This window comes from Mirounga leonina, unplaced genomic scaffold (assembly GCF_011800145.1).
Source record: "Mirounga leonina isolate KUSES-001 unplaced genomic scaffold, KU_Mleo_1.0 Mir_242, whole genome shotgun sequence".
Taxonomy (NCBI): domain Eukaryota; kingdom Metazoa; phylum Chordata; class Mammalia; order Carnivora; family Phocidae; genus Mirounga; species Mirounga leonina.
The window spans coordinates 2,042,996-2,058,549 of record NW_023270627.1 but is presented as its reverse complement, the minus strand read 5'-3'; the positions used below and the strand labels follow the sequence as shown (position 1 = coordinate 2,058,549).

The window sequence follows — 15,554 nt, the reverse complement described above, 5'->3', positions numbered from 1 at the left end:
ATTCGACCTTTAAGCAATTTGAGGGGGGAAACCAGTTTGTAGACTGCAGTCTATCGAAGGAGAAGTTGAGGATGATGAGGGTCATCAGAATGAAGCCAGTGATGTGAAGCACCTCACAGTGCGAATGGGAAGAAACTCCCTCTGTCTGTTTATTCACCCATGTCTTCCTATCCTGTCTGGGAGAAAGTGTGTCCCCGTGTCACTTTTCAAAGAAGGAAGACAAGTAAGGGAAAGGCTAATACAAAGAAGAGGAAGAAGAAGACTGAGGCTGGGTCGGGCCGTGGGGGAAGATGAGCTCCTTGGGGGTCAACATGGATGGAGCCTGTTTCTCCTTGAAGTGAGTTGGACGCTCTGGCCGCTAGTCATGAGCTTTGAAAGGCTCCACGGATCACAGAGCATTTTCTTCACCTGCCTTGCCTCCTGTGTGGCAGAGGATTCTTTCCTTTCAGTGTTTTGGGGGAGGGGGGACAACTAGACTGTGTCTGCCCCCTGGCCCGAGGTGGGCACTTTATCACCTGGATGGTGACTTCTTTACGTGGGGTCACTGAGCCTGTAGCCCTACGTTTGTTTCTCGGGAGCTACTCAGATTCAGGAATGCAGGGCTGCCCTCGAGTGTAGGAATGTTCCCAGTCCGGCCGTCCTTGGGACACGGTGGGAAGCAGATCTCATCTCCGAGGAGGCGGCTTCGGGCAGCGTTGGAACCGAGTGGGGAAGCTGCAGTGGCTGGCTAACCTCCCCCAGCTGTTGAGCAAGGGCAAGGCCGGGCAGGGCGTGGGCGGAGAGGCTTGCCAAGCCCAGCCTTGGGGTATGCACGACTCCCAAACTGCTTGTCTTTGAGGCTGTTAGTTCTCCAAATAAGGAGAAGTGGTGGTTTTGCTGACCATCTCAGATTTCCAAGCCATGTCCACTGGCTTCCTGGCTGACCGACTGGATATTTGAACTGAAAACACGAAGGTATTCCTTTGAAATGGAGCACATTACTGTTCTCTTGTGTCTCTGCAACCTTCAATACTGATGACTCTGTTCAGGTATTTCTGAACCTGATTTGAGATGGAAAGAATACTGATCTCAGTGATCCTTGACCCACTGCCTTCCTTTGAAGAGGGTTCAGAGAAGATCAAGCCTCTACACTGATTTCTTACCGCTACAGTATAACATTTTTCTGGCCCTTCATAGATCCTGACCCTGTTATTTGCCTTTGGGTAGGACTCTTGATGTCGCTGGGCCCCAGTTCCTCATCTGTAAAATGGGGATCATAATGTTCATCTGGTGGGAATCTGCTGGGAATTACATGAGGTAATTGCGGAAAGCATTTGGTAAATAGGAAGTCTCCAAACAGTTCCCTTGCTATCTTTCCATCTTCTCTGGGCAGATTTAGATGAAAATATTTATTTATAGAGAAATGCTAGGTAATTATCATCGCCACCCAAAGTTTAGTAAGGTCAGTTTTCGGAATTAGGATTTAACCAAACCCACCGTGGAATGGAGCTTTTGATGTGAGCTTACCACTCCCCTCTGCTCCCTAGAGCTGTGGTTCTTAAAGAAGTTCCGGGGACCAGCAGCTCAACAGCACGTGGGGACCTGTTAGAAATGCAGATTCTCAGACCTGTTCTATCAGACACTCTGGACATGGGGCTCATTCGTCTGTGTTTGAGCAAGTGCTCGGACTGATTCTGATGTATGTTGACTTTGGAGAACCCTTTGTTGTTTGGGTGAGAGGCCTACCTGTTCCCCCAGGGTACTTGGCATCCACCACTCTGGTCTCTAATCGTGCCTTCCTTCCTGCCTGGACTACCTAACAAAGCAACCTTTTTCTTCCTTATCTCCTGAAATTCTACTCATAATTTATGGATTCATTTAAATCTCACCTCTTCAGAGAAGTGTTCCTCAACTCTCCAGCCAGAAGAATCTTACTCTTGTACAGATTCCGAGAGTATTTGTGTATTGTACTCATTTAACACTTGCCAGAGTTATTCTTGCTTGTCTGATTTTGAATATTCATGTACATGCCTCATAATCCCTACTAGAATGTAAGCTCTTAAAAGGTAAGAAGTCTGTCTTAAAGATCCTTGTTCCCTCGTTGACCTTAACTCCGGGCTTTGTATGCCTAGGGCTGTTCAGTAACTATTCCATGGATGCACAGAATGGGATAGTTTAGAGACCATCTAGATCAGACTTCTTGTTTATATATATATATATATAGTGAACCTGATGTTAACATCTGGATCAGAAGGCAGGTCCCGCCATGCTGCATGGACTGCGGGAAGACACCCCAAATTGGGGGCATTCGGGGCCACTGGCTTGGTCCAAACTAGCAGGTGCTCTCATGTTCTTTGCCACAGACTCCCGTCAAACCCAAGGAAAACAGATGCGTTTTCAAAGGTCTATTCATTTAATTTATAAACCTGAAATCTTTTAGATTTTTTCATAACTACTGAGAACTGGGAAAATGGATGAGCCTCTATAACTGTGCAACAGATGGCGTCTATTTTCAGTCTGACACGAGAGAAGTTTCTCAGTTCACACACTCAGTACACCTGGAATACCCATGGAGCCTCTTCTGGTTTCGAAACCAGAAGCAAGGAGAGCACTTGGCTCTTCTGAACCCACGAAGAATTGGCACACGGTCTGTTTTGATCTGGATCTGCATTGTTGTTTTTCATGTTTCTTTTGAGGGCGAGTTGAACTTGGTGGATTTGTGAATTATTGTCCTTCAGCGTAATCCTCTGGGGCTCTTCCCTCCCGTGTTCCTTGCTGCTTTTGACACATTAGCTAATATTGTTTAGCCGAAGGTCACAATAACAGCACAACTAAAAAACTTCTCATCAGAGGCTACCTATAAAATCCCCTTTTAAACTGGAGCTCTGCTGACATAACTCACCTCATATTGTGTGTTTGTTCTATTACTTGGTCACAGAGCCAGCACATGTCCTGCTTTGATTGACATGAAAACAGGTGGGGGGTGATGCAGTGAGAAGGGCCATGATTGTAACCTGGGTCCGCAGGGTCGATTTCCAGAAAAGCTGTGAGGAAAGAAAGAGAGGTGCAGAGGGACATGGAGTGGACCCCAAGAGGTGACACCTACCAGGGAACACTGGGTGTTAGGACACAAGGACTGCTCGGACACCACCACGGGAGTTCCAGGATGTGACAGGACAGTGACAGACCGGGAATGAAGGACCATTCCGTTTCCAGCTCGATATCCCCCACTCATCAATTTGTTCACCACCATTTTCTCTACTGAAAAATACCTGTCATTAAGCTGTGGCTGTAGGGCCTAAAATCCTACATAGATTGTCATCACTTTGCTGTTTAAGTTGAGATATGGTGAGGAGGTGTTATAGCATCAAACTGAAATATTTTTTTTAAAAAACTTCTTACACTGTTAGGACCATCCTAAAGCTATGGAGTGTTGAGTCAACTTTTTCCACCTGATAACATAATCAACTCAATCAGTTTCCCTAGTGAAAGGTTAGGGGGCAGAGGATACAGCGACAGGAAACTTAGTGCATCTTCCAGTGATTACTGCACCTCCTGAGAGGTATGGTCCCAGGAATGGCACCCGGCACTGGGGTGGAAGTCAGAGTGGTGAGGAATGTTAATCAAATGATGCCTAGACATTTTGTCCCATAAGTAATCTGGCGTCTGTGACTAATGGAAGTGTGTGTGTGTGTGTGTGTACATATACGGGTGTGTGTATACATGTTTACATATATATAACTAGCGGCATAGTGATATCTACATAGTGATAATTAGCGATACAGAATATATAAGTATATGGAAGTGTAATGTATATAAACATAATATATACTAACATGCATGTAACTAATTTTTTTAAGATTTATTTATTTATTTTAGAGAGAGAGAGAGAGAGGAGAGGGGCAGAGGGAGAGGGAGAGAAGCAGACTTGCTGCTGAGTGGGGAGCCCGACATGGGGCTCGATCCTACGACCCCCGCCCAGATCGTGACCCGAACCAAAATCAAGAGATGAATGCTTAACCAACTGAGCCACCCAGACGCCCCTACGTGTAACTTATTTTGAGGCAAGTAGATAAAATCTAATAGTAATCAAGAGAGCGTCTAGGTAATTAGATCCTAAGCCCACTGAGATGCCTACTGTTCTTTTCCTTTGCTGTGAAAATCTGAATCAGAGAGTGATGGAGGTGAGGAACTTCTCCAGCAGAGTTCAGCACACTGCACACTGAAGGTCAGAGCTCAAGCAGATGAACCCTTAGTAGTCCCTGCAAGGAGGGGCTCGGGGGGCGGGGCAGGATTCCTCTCAGAACAGCTCGCGGTGTCCTGGAGGACATGGGATTTCGCACTTAAACTGTGAAAGAAGCAGTGACACAGTGGCGAGGCTGAAGATGAGCATTCTTGTTACTTCTCTGCTTTGTCGCCATGTGACATTGGGCAAGTTTTGCTTGCTTGCTTGCTTGCTTTTATTTCTCTTAAGATTTTATTTTTAAGTCATCTCTACACCCAAAATGGGGCTCAAACTCACAGCCCTGAGATCAAGATTTGCATGCTCCACCCACTGAGCCAGCCAGGCGTCCTTGGACAACGTTCTTAACTCCTTACACTTCCATTTCCTAACCAATCAGACGGGGATAGGAACACCTGACCTGTGTATTTCACGGAGTTCTGAGGCCCTTGGAATAAAATCACAGTTGAAAGCCCTATGTGAGCTGCAAACTGCAGGGTGATTATCGTGTGTATGTGTGCCTCACCATCTAAAATCCTTTATAGAACAAGAAATGCTGTCTGTAAACAGAGCAATGTCTTACATATTGCAGGGTGCATGTTGACAAGCTAAATAGGAGTTTAGAGAACAGTCATAAAAGGAAAAATAAAGTCGAAGGTACTGAAAAGTTTTATTTGGGTGACAGAAACGACTTAACCACTAGCAACAATCTAGAAGCTCCAAAAGGGAGTCCTGTATAAAAGAATAGTGTCCATACATTACCGAGGGGATGTGCAGAGGCCTGGAGATGAGACTCGAGAAGTTATTTGCACTATCTGTAACAAGTGGTAGAAAGAAGATACCCTTTTACAAACTGTAACTATTTTAGGTACAAAAGGAGGGTGTCCTTGGCCTGGATGATACAGGAGTATCCCAGAACAAGATTGAGTATAGGTGAGAGAAGCACATTTTTCTTTTATCTGTCTTGCAGCTCCACATAGTTACTGACTGTGGCTTGGAAGTTAAATGATTTATTTAACATTACTTTAGTCCGTTCCAGACTCGGATCATTTTTTTTTTTTAAGATTTTATTTATTTATTTGACAGAGAGATAGTGAGAGCAGGAACACAAGCAGGGGGAGTGGGAGAGGGAGAAGCAGGCTTCCCGCCGAGCAGGGAGCCCGATGTGGGACTCGATCCCAGGACCCTGGGATCATGACCTGAGCCGAGGGTAGACGCTTAACGACTGAGCCACCCAGACGCCCCAGACTCGGATCTTTAATCACCATTGGGTCCAGTGTTAAGTCAGCCAGGTCTGGTATACTGGAGAGCTCAGCGGAGTTTCCCGTGTCAAAATATTTGTGGGAATAACGCTCATCTTAAATATAGCCACCAGCTAACCACTGACTGGACCATCTCTTTCCTGAGAATTAAATAATTTTGGCAACAGTCTGTCTCGTGTCTGGGAGACATTCCATTTATGATCAAATGAAACATTAATAGTCTCGCTAAGACCTCACAAATGACCGTCTGTCCAATTTTAACAGTGTAAGCAAGACGAACTTGAGATTTTCCGACATCATAATTACTTCCCTTCACAATGCCACCTTCATGCTTATAAGCACATTTTAGATTTCCTTTTTTCGTATGTAATTTTTAAAAAGCCAATAAAGAAATGAATGAGAGAGAGGAAATAGAAATAAATTTCACAAGACTGTTAGCCTTACCAGAGCATAAGAATTATTTCCTGTTGAGGTAATGCTGAATATTTACTAGCATGTTCTTTTTGAATACTACCTCAAAAGAAATAAATTGCTTCCACTTTGCTTATGGTGCCAGTTAATGAAAGGAAGAAGGGGAATCGATAGTAGAACACTTAATACACCGCTGGGAAGAACAGATTCACAGAGGCTGTAGCATCCCAGGGTAGGTCATGCTGGGGAGGGTCTGGTGAAGAGAGGGCCCAGCGTGCGGCGAATTAGTGGTGGACCGCACCCAGACTGAGCCAAATTTCCTGAGTTAGGCTGAGTGAGCTGTTCTCTGGAGAGCACGAGCCAGACAGGTGAAGCCGAGTCCCGCCCGGCACCAGCATATGGCCCTGGAAATTAGCCTTCCTGGTCCCCCAGCTGGGACTCTAGGACCTCAGGAGGGTGACCCCTCTCCCCCCACCCCCCCGCCCCCGGCCTGTAGCGTGACCTGCGTGCTTCTTAGCAGAGGGCGTAACTCATCCTGATTCACCACAGGATTGGGCCCGCTTTCCAGCTCCTGGCCTGGAATTACAGCCCTCCTAATGGCGAAGCCCTGCATGCGGTCTCCAGACCGTGCCCCGAAGCATTGAGGAGGGGAAAGGAAATTGCTCTGAACAGGATGGGAAGGACGAGAGGGATAGGTGAGCCGTACCCTCTCTGGCCTTGCAGCCCCCTGACTTGCGTGGCAGCAGGGTCCGCGGAAGCCCCCAGTCTCTGCCGCGGCGGGCCTGGGCTCCTCCTGGGCTGCGTCCGGCGGGACGCGCTTGGTGAAACAGCGGTGGGAGCACGGTGCGTCTGTTTTCGGGGGGCCGGCGTGACCCCGGCGCTGCACGTCTATTCATTCATTCTTACAGGCAGGTCGATGAGTACGAGAGCCATGCCGCTTAAGGTCTTTGGGGACGTGGTGGTAGGGGTGGGATGGTGGCTGAATCAGACAAGGGAGACAAGCCCCGACATCCCCCTTTCCTGGAAAGCGTGTGTTTGACTGAAGAAACCACACGGGCCCAATGCATGCCAGATGCGTCAGGGGCCAAGGGTGTGTGCTTGCCCTCTCTGGTGAGGAATCACGTAACCCTGGCTGATGCGATTCAAAAATCCAAACAAGGGTTTTCAGCTTCCTTCTGCTCTTTTCTCACCTCTTCGGTGGCATCCGTTACAACCACCTCGTCCAAATACCGTTTCTAAGGAGACATCCTAGGAGGGTGGGGGTGTCCCATGCTCCGCGGTCCCTCTCCCTTCGTAACCACAAAGCGGACACAGTAAACAGTTGCTGAAGAAGGCCCCCCCCCCGCGGACGGGATTTGAACCTGGGAGACGTCATGGAATTCTTTGGGGCAGTGAGAACAGCCTCTCAAAGCCTTAAAATGTTTGAAAAATGCACGGGCTTCCCAGAGCGTGGTCGTGGGCTCGGGCGCGAGGCCAGTGGGAGCCCAGCCTCGAGCTTCCCACTCAGTCCCTGAGGGCTCAGAAGGCTTGGTGGTGATGGAGCAGAGCCTGCCCCCCAGCTACGGAAATGCTTTTCCTCCCTCACCTTTGTTAACAATGCGTTAATACCTGTCCTCTGCTCAGCACGGCACAAGCCACTTCTTGTCGGGCACACACACCTTCTCGCACCTTCTCGCGCCCGCCCCCCTTCGAGGGAACGGCTGCATTGACATCAGTGGTGGGGGGGTCCCTGGAGATGGCTCCCAGCCTGGCGCGTCAGGCGGGACCCACCTTGTTGAGGGTGGGGCCGACGGGCTCTGGCCTCTGTTCTCCTTCTCGAATCCCCTCCTGGCTGCACCCCGCCCCCCATCTTCCCTTCCCTCTCCTTTCAGGTATGCGTCCCTGAAGGATTGCAGTAGCTACTGGCGTGGTGCTGTGTGGGACTGCTGCATGGCTGCCACCCAGAGTTCAGCTTGGTAGAACCAGTCTGGTTAATTAATAGCCTCCTTCATCACCCTTCTGTTTTCTTTCTGCTCGTCTAAACCAGGGGGAGAGGCTCACGTTTCCTTGGCTCGCCAGTCCGCCCACTTCAAAAGTCTGGCCGCAGGATGAGTGTTAGGGTGCTGGTCTCTCTCGTTTTTCCCAGCAGAACACAATCTGAGAGGTGGCCCAACGTGGTAAGGAGCGTACTGGGGTTTCTGCCGCCTTTGTGGTGGCTGCTTGTCTGCTTGGGAAGGATCCTGTTTGCCTGGGTCAAATCTAGTTTGTAGTATTTCCTTCACTGTTAACCCATTTACCTAGGCCTCTCAGAGTTTGTTCGTTGGTGCGTGTGTTTTCCATGTAAGCAATTGTTAAAGGCCTGAGTCACCCATGAGGTAGCCTGTGGTTGGATGTGAGCTGAGGTTACTCAGTGACTAATTTCCAAGGGGAGGAGAAATTGGCTTATCATGGGGAGGACTACTTTTCATCCACGCCTGTGACAGTCTCACTCGGAAGACTGGGTAAAGCAAAATGGTTTTCACTGGTTGTAAACACTCAAGCTGGGAACATTTAAGGATCTGTGGCCTTTGCGATTTCTTCCCTGAAGAGAAAGCTGTCTAAAATACCCAAATGTGGAACTGAGGATTTAGATGAAGCCAGCAAACAAAGGACTCGCGTAATTGGGAGCTGAGCCAATGTGCTTTTTTCACGGCATTAGTAATACAGGTGATTTCCTTAAGACAAAGTAAGTGGCTTTAATTCTCTGAGGATGAAAGAGTCTCATAAGAATCCTTTTCAGTTTTGTCCGGTTACTTCATTGTGTGGTCTGATTGAGTGGTATGTTTACAAATTCTAGACTTGGAAGGGTGGGGTTTGAAATACAATAAACTGTGCATAATACTCCCTTTCCGCAAAGAATATATATATTTTAAATAGTCCACAAAGAGACATGATTACATGAGACAGTTTCCCAAAATGATTTGAAATAAACATTTTGCATGCTAGGTTTTTTTTTTTTCTTTCCAGAAAGAATTCTAAGATTTTTGCCCCTTCTTACCTTACATTCAAGAAACTTCTAAATGAGCAATGTTTGATTTAACTCACTGGGTTTTGGAGAAATGAAATATAGGTATGTGTTAGGATTCCTAACTCAGATTTCAGATAATTAATTTGAAACTGCCCCAGATTTTATCTGGCCTCTAGGAAGTATGGGCCAAACAGCTTACTGAGGTCTGTGCTGTGGGCAGGGAGAACGGCTCTCAGCCAGGGGCACGGTGCTGAGCTCCGGGAGAAACTCTGCTGTTTACAAGAACTGGAAGCGCTCAACCAAGAGGGAGCAGGGGTTTGGGCGGTCATGGTAGGAGGGAGAGACCATGCCCACCGAAGTAGGTGAATGAGAGAGAACAGTCTAGTTCATACGTTGCCATTGTGTCTGGTGTAGATAGTGAGCATTTTCTTTGTCTGGGCCGAGGCACAGGCAAATGGAGATCTGGGTTGGATTCTGGTAAGGTGTTAAAAGAACCTTTATTCTTGGGTTTAGGTTCTGTTTCTCTTGCTGTAAAATGAAATTCTTCAAGGCTCACGTAAAAACATTAGTGTTGAAACCTTCTGGGACAAAAGTGTGAGTGACATAACATATCCAGATATTTTGAGAGAAATGATGGAGATTAGTGACATCAGAGAGACTAGTGGGAGAAGGGAGGCAGATATATTAAGGTGGGTAAGAACTGTGTGTGGTGTGTGTGTGTGTGTGTTTTGCTAATTTCTTTTACCTTTAAAGTTAGATATTAATTTTCTCCTAAGAGGCCTGACTTTGAGGACTAGTGCAGGAAGAACTCAATATGCATTTAATGCCATTTCTGTACTCATTGGCCAAAAAAAAGAGCAGTTAAACAACAAAACAGAACAAAACTGTGTGGGTGCCTGATTCCAGGAAGATATCTCCATGGGAAGAACACTAGCATATAAGGCTGAAACTTCTAAAAACTATGTATCATAGAATCTTAATCATCATCCTAATTGTCAACGAGACAGTGAATAGCTCCCAGAGTATATGAATGAAGTCTACTTTTTATTAGAATAGCAAGTGGTCTCCTTGGGAAATCACAGTGAAGACTTGAAAAAGATTCTCTTTTCATCTTCCATCTTCCCATCCCTTCTGCCTCGTTTTAAGAGTGACCGCCTTTGGTCGACCCATATCCTTTAGTGTATGAACCGAGGTTTTCAGATTTTAAAGGTTCACTGTCGTTGTAGGTTTAAAACATTTTCCCACTGTATAATAGAAGCATCGTGTCATTCTCTTTCTGGGCTCTCTGTAGAGCTGAGGATGAAATTATCATGGGTTCTTTTTAAAACTCAGTCCTGGAAAGTCAGTCATAGTTTGGCAAAGCAAGGTAAGAATTCTTCCAAAGGCTTCCAACCTCCAAGTCACTCAGATTGATGGAGATCTGCCTGTTCTGTCATAGCTGAATGCTTGCATTCATGTCCATTGTGGATGACTCAGGTGGACGGTGATTCTTTCAGTGACCCTGTTGGGTGATGGCAAGATTAGTTTGAAGTGGACCAGGCAAAGGCTGATAAGCAGCATTACCATCAGATACATGATGCTGATTGTGTACGGCTAGGATCCATCTTTGTTGGCTGAAGTCCCATTCTGCTCAGTTGGTACCCATGTAATACTAGCTACTGGATGTTAAATATCTTGACTATCGCCCGCATTCCCGTATGACTGCACAGTGTATCAAAATTATTGTTAATTCTTACATTTCTTTCTGAATTCATCTATACACGACATCAAGAAAGTCCAATGAGATTTTTTTGTGTTTTATTTTAAAAGTTCTATAACGTACCTCCTAGCCATTTCTTTTCACATCATCAAGCCTTTAATATCTATGCAGGCATCTCTGTTATTTTAAAAGAAATGTATTCAACTTTTCATTAATTAAAATCAATTTTACATTCCCCTTTCATTAATTCTTTATCCTTCTAGACAGTTCTGTACTACTCAGATTCTTAATATGTCTTCCTACTCTTTTGCCAGAAAAGGGGGGGGCATTCACTGTGTGTTAATTGGGGTCAGGATCCCCCAAATCCTGATGTAATCTGAAGCCAGATAAAGAGGACTAGCAGTTTGGATTATTGTCTATCCCAAGTGGGTTCTAGACATCTGAAACCTTTTTTTTTAAGTGATATCAATAATGACAATAATACCTACCATTTGTTGCACTTGATTTGCCTTGAGCACTGTGTTATGCTTTATACACATGTATGAATCTGTATGAATTGATCTGTACCTTCGTTTGGATTGAATCTTGCATTGCATGGTCTGATGGCATGGGGAGTTTGGTCAGATATGTGCTGCCACCTAAGCCAGTCCCTCTTGTATTTTATGCTCTGTGAAGCCCTGCCTTGTCACCACATCTCTTTTCACTGAGCCTTGCCTTGTGGAAGATAGGAAGGAATAGAGGATGTGTGTAGAGGATCTGTGCAGATCTGCTGCAAAGCTTCTGTCATATGGTTGCTCAGCCATTGTGGGAGGAGAATCAGGTGTACCATCACATGCTGACCTTGGGACTGCCCTCCTGGTCTAAGGCCTGAACATCTGAGTCATGAGGGTGTCAAGTGAGTGAGCAGAGAGACGACCATGTGGGCTGGGCTGTGTGGAGCAGATGCACCTGTGGCCCGATCTTGACCCTCATCCTTGGTTTGGATCCACAAGAGCCAGGATATAGGGAGAGAGTCCCAGAGGTGACAGCCTAAGGATGGCCCAAGTTTGATTTAGAGGGGGGGACAGATTAGGCTATTGTGGGAGTGCATGTGTTGGGGATGTGGGGCTAGTGAAGATAAAATTGTAACTGCGCGTGAGGAGCATGCATACTCTGGGAATACCCGGAAACAGTTGGCCTCCCAAGGGGACAGGAGTCTATTCAATGGTGCTCAGGTAAAACACCCTGAAAGGTTTCCTTTTGGTTGCTACGTATTTGCATCTTGCTTGCATTTTTTTTTTTTAATTGGTCTTTTCCATGATGAAATCCACCGTAATTTGTAAAACTCCCAGGTTAGGGATTCTACACTTCTGGAGTCTTCCAGAGACAAGATAAGGAAGCTGTGGGATTCCTGAGGCTTCTTCCCCTACATGCATCTAAGAGATGTACACAGGAATGTACCTTCTCAAGGGCAGGAACTTGGGGTCAGAACTGTATCCTAGATCAAATTCATGGTTCTTAGCAAGTGCATGGTAAATATTGCTTACTAAATGAATGAATTTATAAAGTAAGGAATTGGTTTGTATTCAGAACATTGGGTGCTGTTTCATTTTCAGCCTTCTCCTGTTGCCCCTCTTTTTCTTTTCTTGTTGCCCATCACTCACACCATGGGTCTCTTGACTGCTTGTTTCAGTTTTTGTCCATTTGAACCCACCTCCTCTCTTCTCATGCCCCTACCTCACCCCCCCTCCCCCCGCCCAACCATTCATGCCCTCCCTGTCTGTCACATCTCCCAAAAGTCTGGATGGGAATGTGGGTTCCTGTTACAGCACAAATAGAACTTGAAGACTGGGCTGCCCATCCTTTCTCCTGCAGCCATTTGGAGAATCTCAGTGAGTTAGTTATTACCCTCCTGGGTTTTAACCAAAACAAAAAGTATCAAATAGTCACACTTTGTATTAATCTGTATTTCTTTATTCGGCCCCTTGCTGCACACAGTAGTGTAATTGCAAATTAGTTTCCCCTTGCCCCATTAACTTGATTCTTTTTTTATTGAGATATAATTGACATATAACATTGTATTAGTTTCAGATGTACAACATAATGATTTAATATGTGTATGTATTGCGGATGATCACCGCCTAAGTCTAGTTAACATCCATCACCATATATAGTTACACATTTTTTTCTTGGGATGAGAACCTTTAAAATCTACTCCCCTAGCAACTTTCAGATATATAATACAGTATTATTAATTAGGTCACCGTGCTGTACATTACATCCCTATGACATTTTATTTTATAACTGCAAGTTATATCTTTTGATCCCTTTCACCCATTTCACCCAACCCCAATATCCTGCCTCTGGCACCCACCTATTTGTTCTCTGTATCTGTGATTCTTGAGTCATTGATTCTTTAGCCATTGTTTCTTCCAAAGGATAGCTAATGAAAGACCCAGTGGGAGTCCTCACTCTCTTGAACTGGATGCTAATGACACAGCCCAGAAGTCACTGCTGCCTGGGCAAGAGGTAGCTGGCTTATGACAGATGACTCCATCAGGCTCCTTATGACATGGCAGCCCCAGAGAGGCTCCTCGGGTTTCCCTCTCTCCACCATGCCTGAGATTTCCTTCCCGTTTTTCTCTCTTGTCCTCCCCACTATGAATTTTTCCTCCAATTGCATTCTTATCTCCCAGATCATTATTGTCTCCCAATGTCTTGAAGCTGGTTTCTCCTAGGCTCAAGTAAAGAGTTGGTGAATGAATGAAACTTGTCTCCAAGTTTTCCCTATGCATCTTCTTACCCTCCCTGGCCATGTCTCTAGATTGTATCTGCTTGGAAGGATGGGAAAGATGTTTTTAACTATTTTCCAGGGCTAATGTTAGAAAATGTGCCCAGGAGAAATTTTAGAAAATAAAATTTTGGCACTTTTCATACATTAGACCCCCATTTATTGAGTGTCTCAGAGAAGCTATGACCTGAAAACTTTAAACCCCTGCACTATTTTTCCCCCAAATCTCACAATGTGTCGAGCTCTTTGTTGGGTATTTCTTGTGGTTGCTGTAACAAACGACCACAAACTTAGTGGCTTAAAACCAGTATCATACAGTTGTAGGCGTTAGGAGTCCAGAGTGGGTTTGACAGGCCAATATCAAGGTGTCGGCAGTAACCACACTCACTCTGGAAGCTGTCAGGGAGAGTCCATTTCCTTCCTTTTCCAGCTTTTAGAAGCTACCTGCATCCCTGGGCTCCTGGGCCCTTCCTCCAGCTTCACCATCAGTGGTAGAGCATCTTTCAGTCTCTCTCTGACCCAGCTGCTGTCCTCACACCTCCTTCCTCTTCCACATGTTAGCTTGGTAGCATTGGGTCCATCTGGATAATCCAGGATAATCTTCCTGGCTCAGTCTTCTTACAAAGGAGTATCTGCAGAGTCCCCCCGACCATGGAAGGTGACGTAGTTATCGGTTCCAAAGATCAGAGTGTGGACATGCTGCCGAAGGAGGGGCCGTTCAGCCTCCTGCCGCAGGAAAGCCACACTGTCACCCTGGGACGTCTCTAAAAACACGAATATCAAAGTAGATTTTCTAACTTCTTGTTTTATTTTCAGATGCAGAGAGAAATTGTTTATGCAAGAGGAGATGGCTCTGGTGCCTCTCGACCTGGATCCACAGCTCATCCACCCCATGCCATTCCAAATTCTCCACCGTCCACTCCTGTGCCCCATTCCATGCCTCCTTCCCCATCCAGAATTCCTTACGGGGGCACCCGCCCCATGATTGTTCCTGGCAACGCCACCATCCCCAGGGACAGACTCTCCAGCCTGCCAGTCTCCAGATCCATCTCACCCAGCCCGAGTGCCATTTTGGAAAGAAGAGATGTAAAGCCAGATGAAGACATGAGCGGCAAGAACATTGCGATGTACCGGAATGAGGGCTTCTATACTGATCCTTACCTTTATCACGAGGGACGGATGAGCATAGCCTCTTCCCATGGCGGGCACCCGCTAGATGTCCCTGATCACATCATTGCGTATCACCGCACAGCAATCCGCTCGGCGAGTGCTTACTGCAACCCTTCTTTGCAAGCGGAAATGCATATGGAGCAGTCGCTGTACAGACAGAAATCGAGGAAATATCCAGAAAGCCACTTGCCCACTCTGGGCTCCAAAACACCCCCCGCTTCTCCTCACCGAGTCAGCGACCTGAGAATGGTAGACCTGCACGCCCACCATAACGCCCACGGGCCCCCTCACACCTTGCAGCCAGATCGGGCCTCCCCGAGCCGCCAGACCTTCAAGAAGGAGCCAGGCACCTTGGTGTATATTGAAAAGCCGCGGACCACTCCAGGATTAGCCAGCATTGTGGACTTCGGCCCTCCTCTAGTTGAGAAGCAAGTGTTTGCCTACAGCACGGCTACCATACCCAAAGATAGAGAGACCAGGTAAGGTGGTGAGGGCAGCCCAGGGTGGTCTGTGCCTGTGAGTGATTGAGGGTTGATCTGCAGGGTCAAACCAAGGGAACAGCCTCCCGGGCAGCATGGAGAAGCCACAGAGTAGGATCAAAGGCCATCCCGGTCTGCAAAGAATTTTTGAATCCATGGGGGTCAAGTGGCGCAGGCCAGTACCCGTGCCAAGGGGGGGGCAGACACACACTGCACTCAGTGTGGGCCTGCAGAGTGTGGGTCGAACAGCGGCATCGTTAGTATAAATCCGAACAAAAGGAAAGAAAATTGTGATCAGCAGAAAACATTTGGACAAATAGATCAGGAGCTCATGATAATTGATCTGCCACTGAAAAGAAGGAGTGAGTGGTTCAAGTTTTAACGTCTGAAATGGCAATTTGTATTTTTCCTTACAGAGTGCAATTTTGCTTTCTCATCTGGCCTTGGGAAATGGAAAGAATGTGTCACTCTCTGTCATCTAGGGTGATAAATATGAATTTGCATGAGAATAGGATGGTTTAGATTTAATACCCACTCAGAAGTGGTAACTGAGATCAGCAAAAATCTTCTAGGGAA

General features: G+C 46.4%; 1 protein-coding gene across 10 annotated transcripts in view; it reads left to right on the top strand.

The window, feature by feature from the left end:
• Positions 1-15,554, top strand: part of KIAA1217 (KIAA1217 ortholog) — a 287,017-nt gene that overhangs the window by 209,293 nt on the left and 62,170 nt on the right. For 8 of the 10 annotated variants that reach the window (XM_035029509.1, XM_035029510.1, XM_035029504.1 and 5 more), the window contains one exon: positions 14,146-14,978. In XM_035029509.1, coding sequence (XP_034885400.1) covers positions 14,146-14,978 — 833 coding nt within the window. Of the gene's footprint in view, positions 1-5,381; positions 6,570-6,854; positions 8,579-14,145; positions 14,979-15,554 lie in introns of those variants that run through there. The other 2 variants (XM_035029505.1, XM_035029508.1) reach the window with 2 other exon arrangements.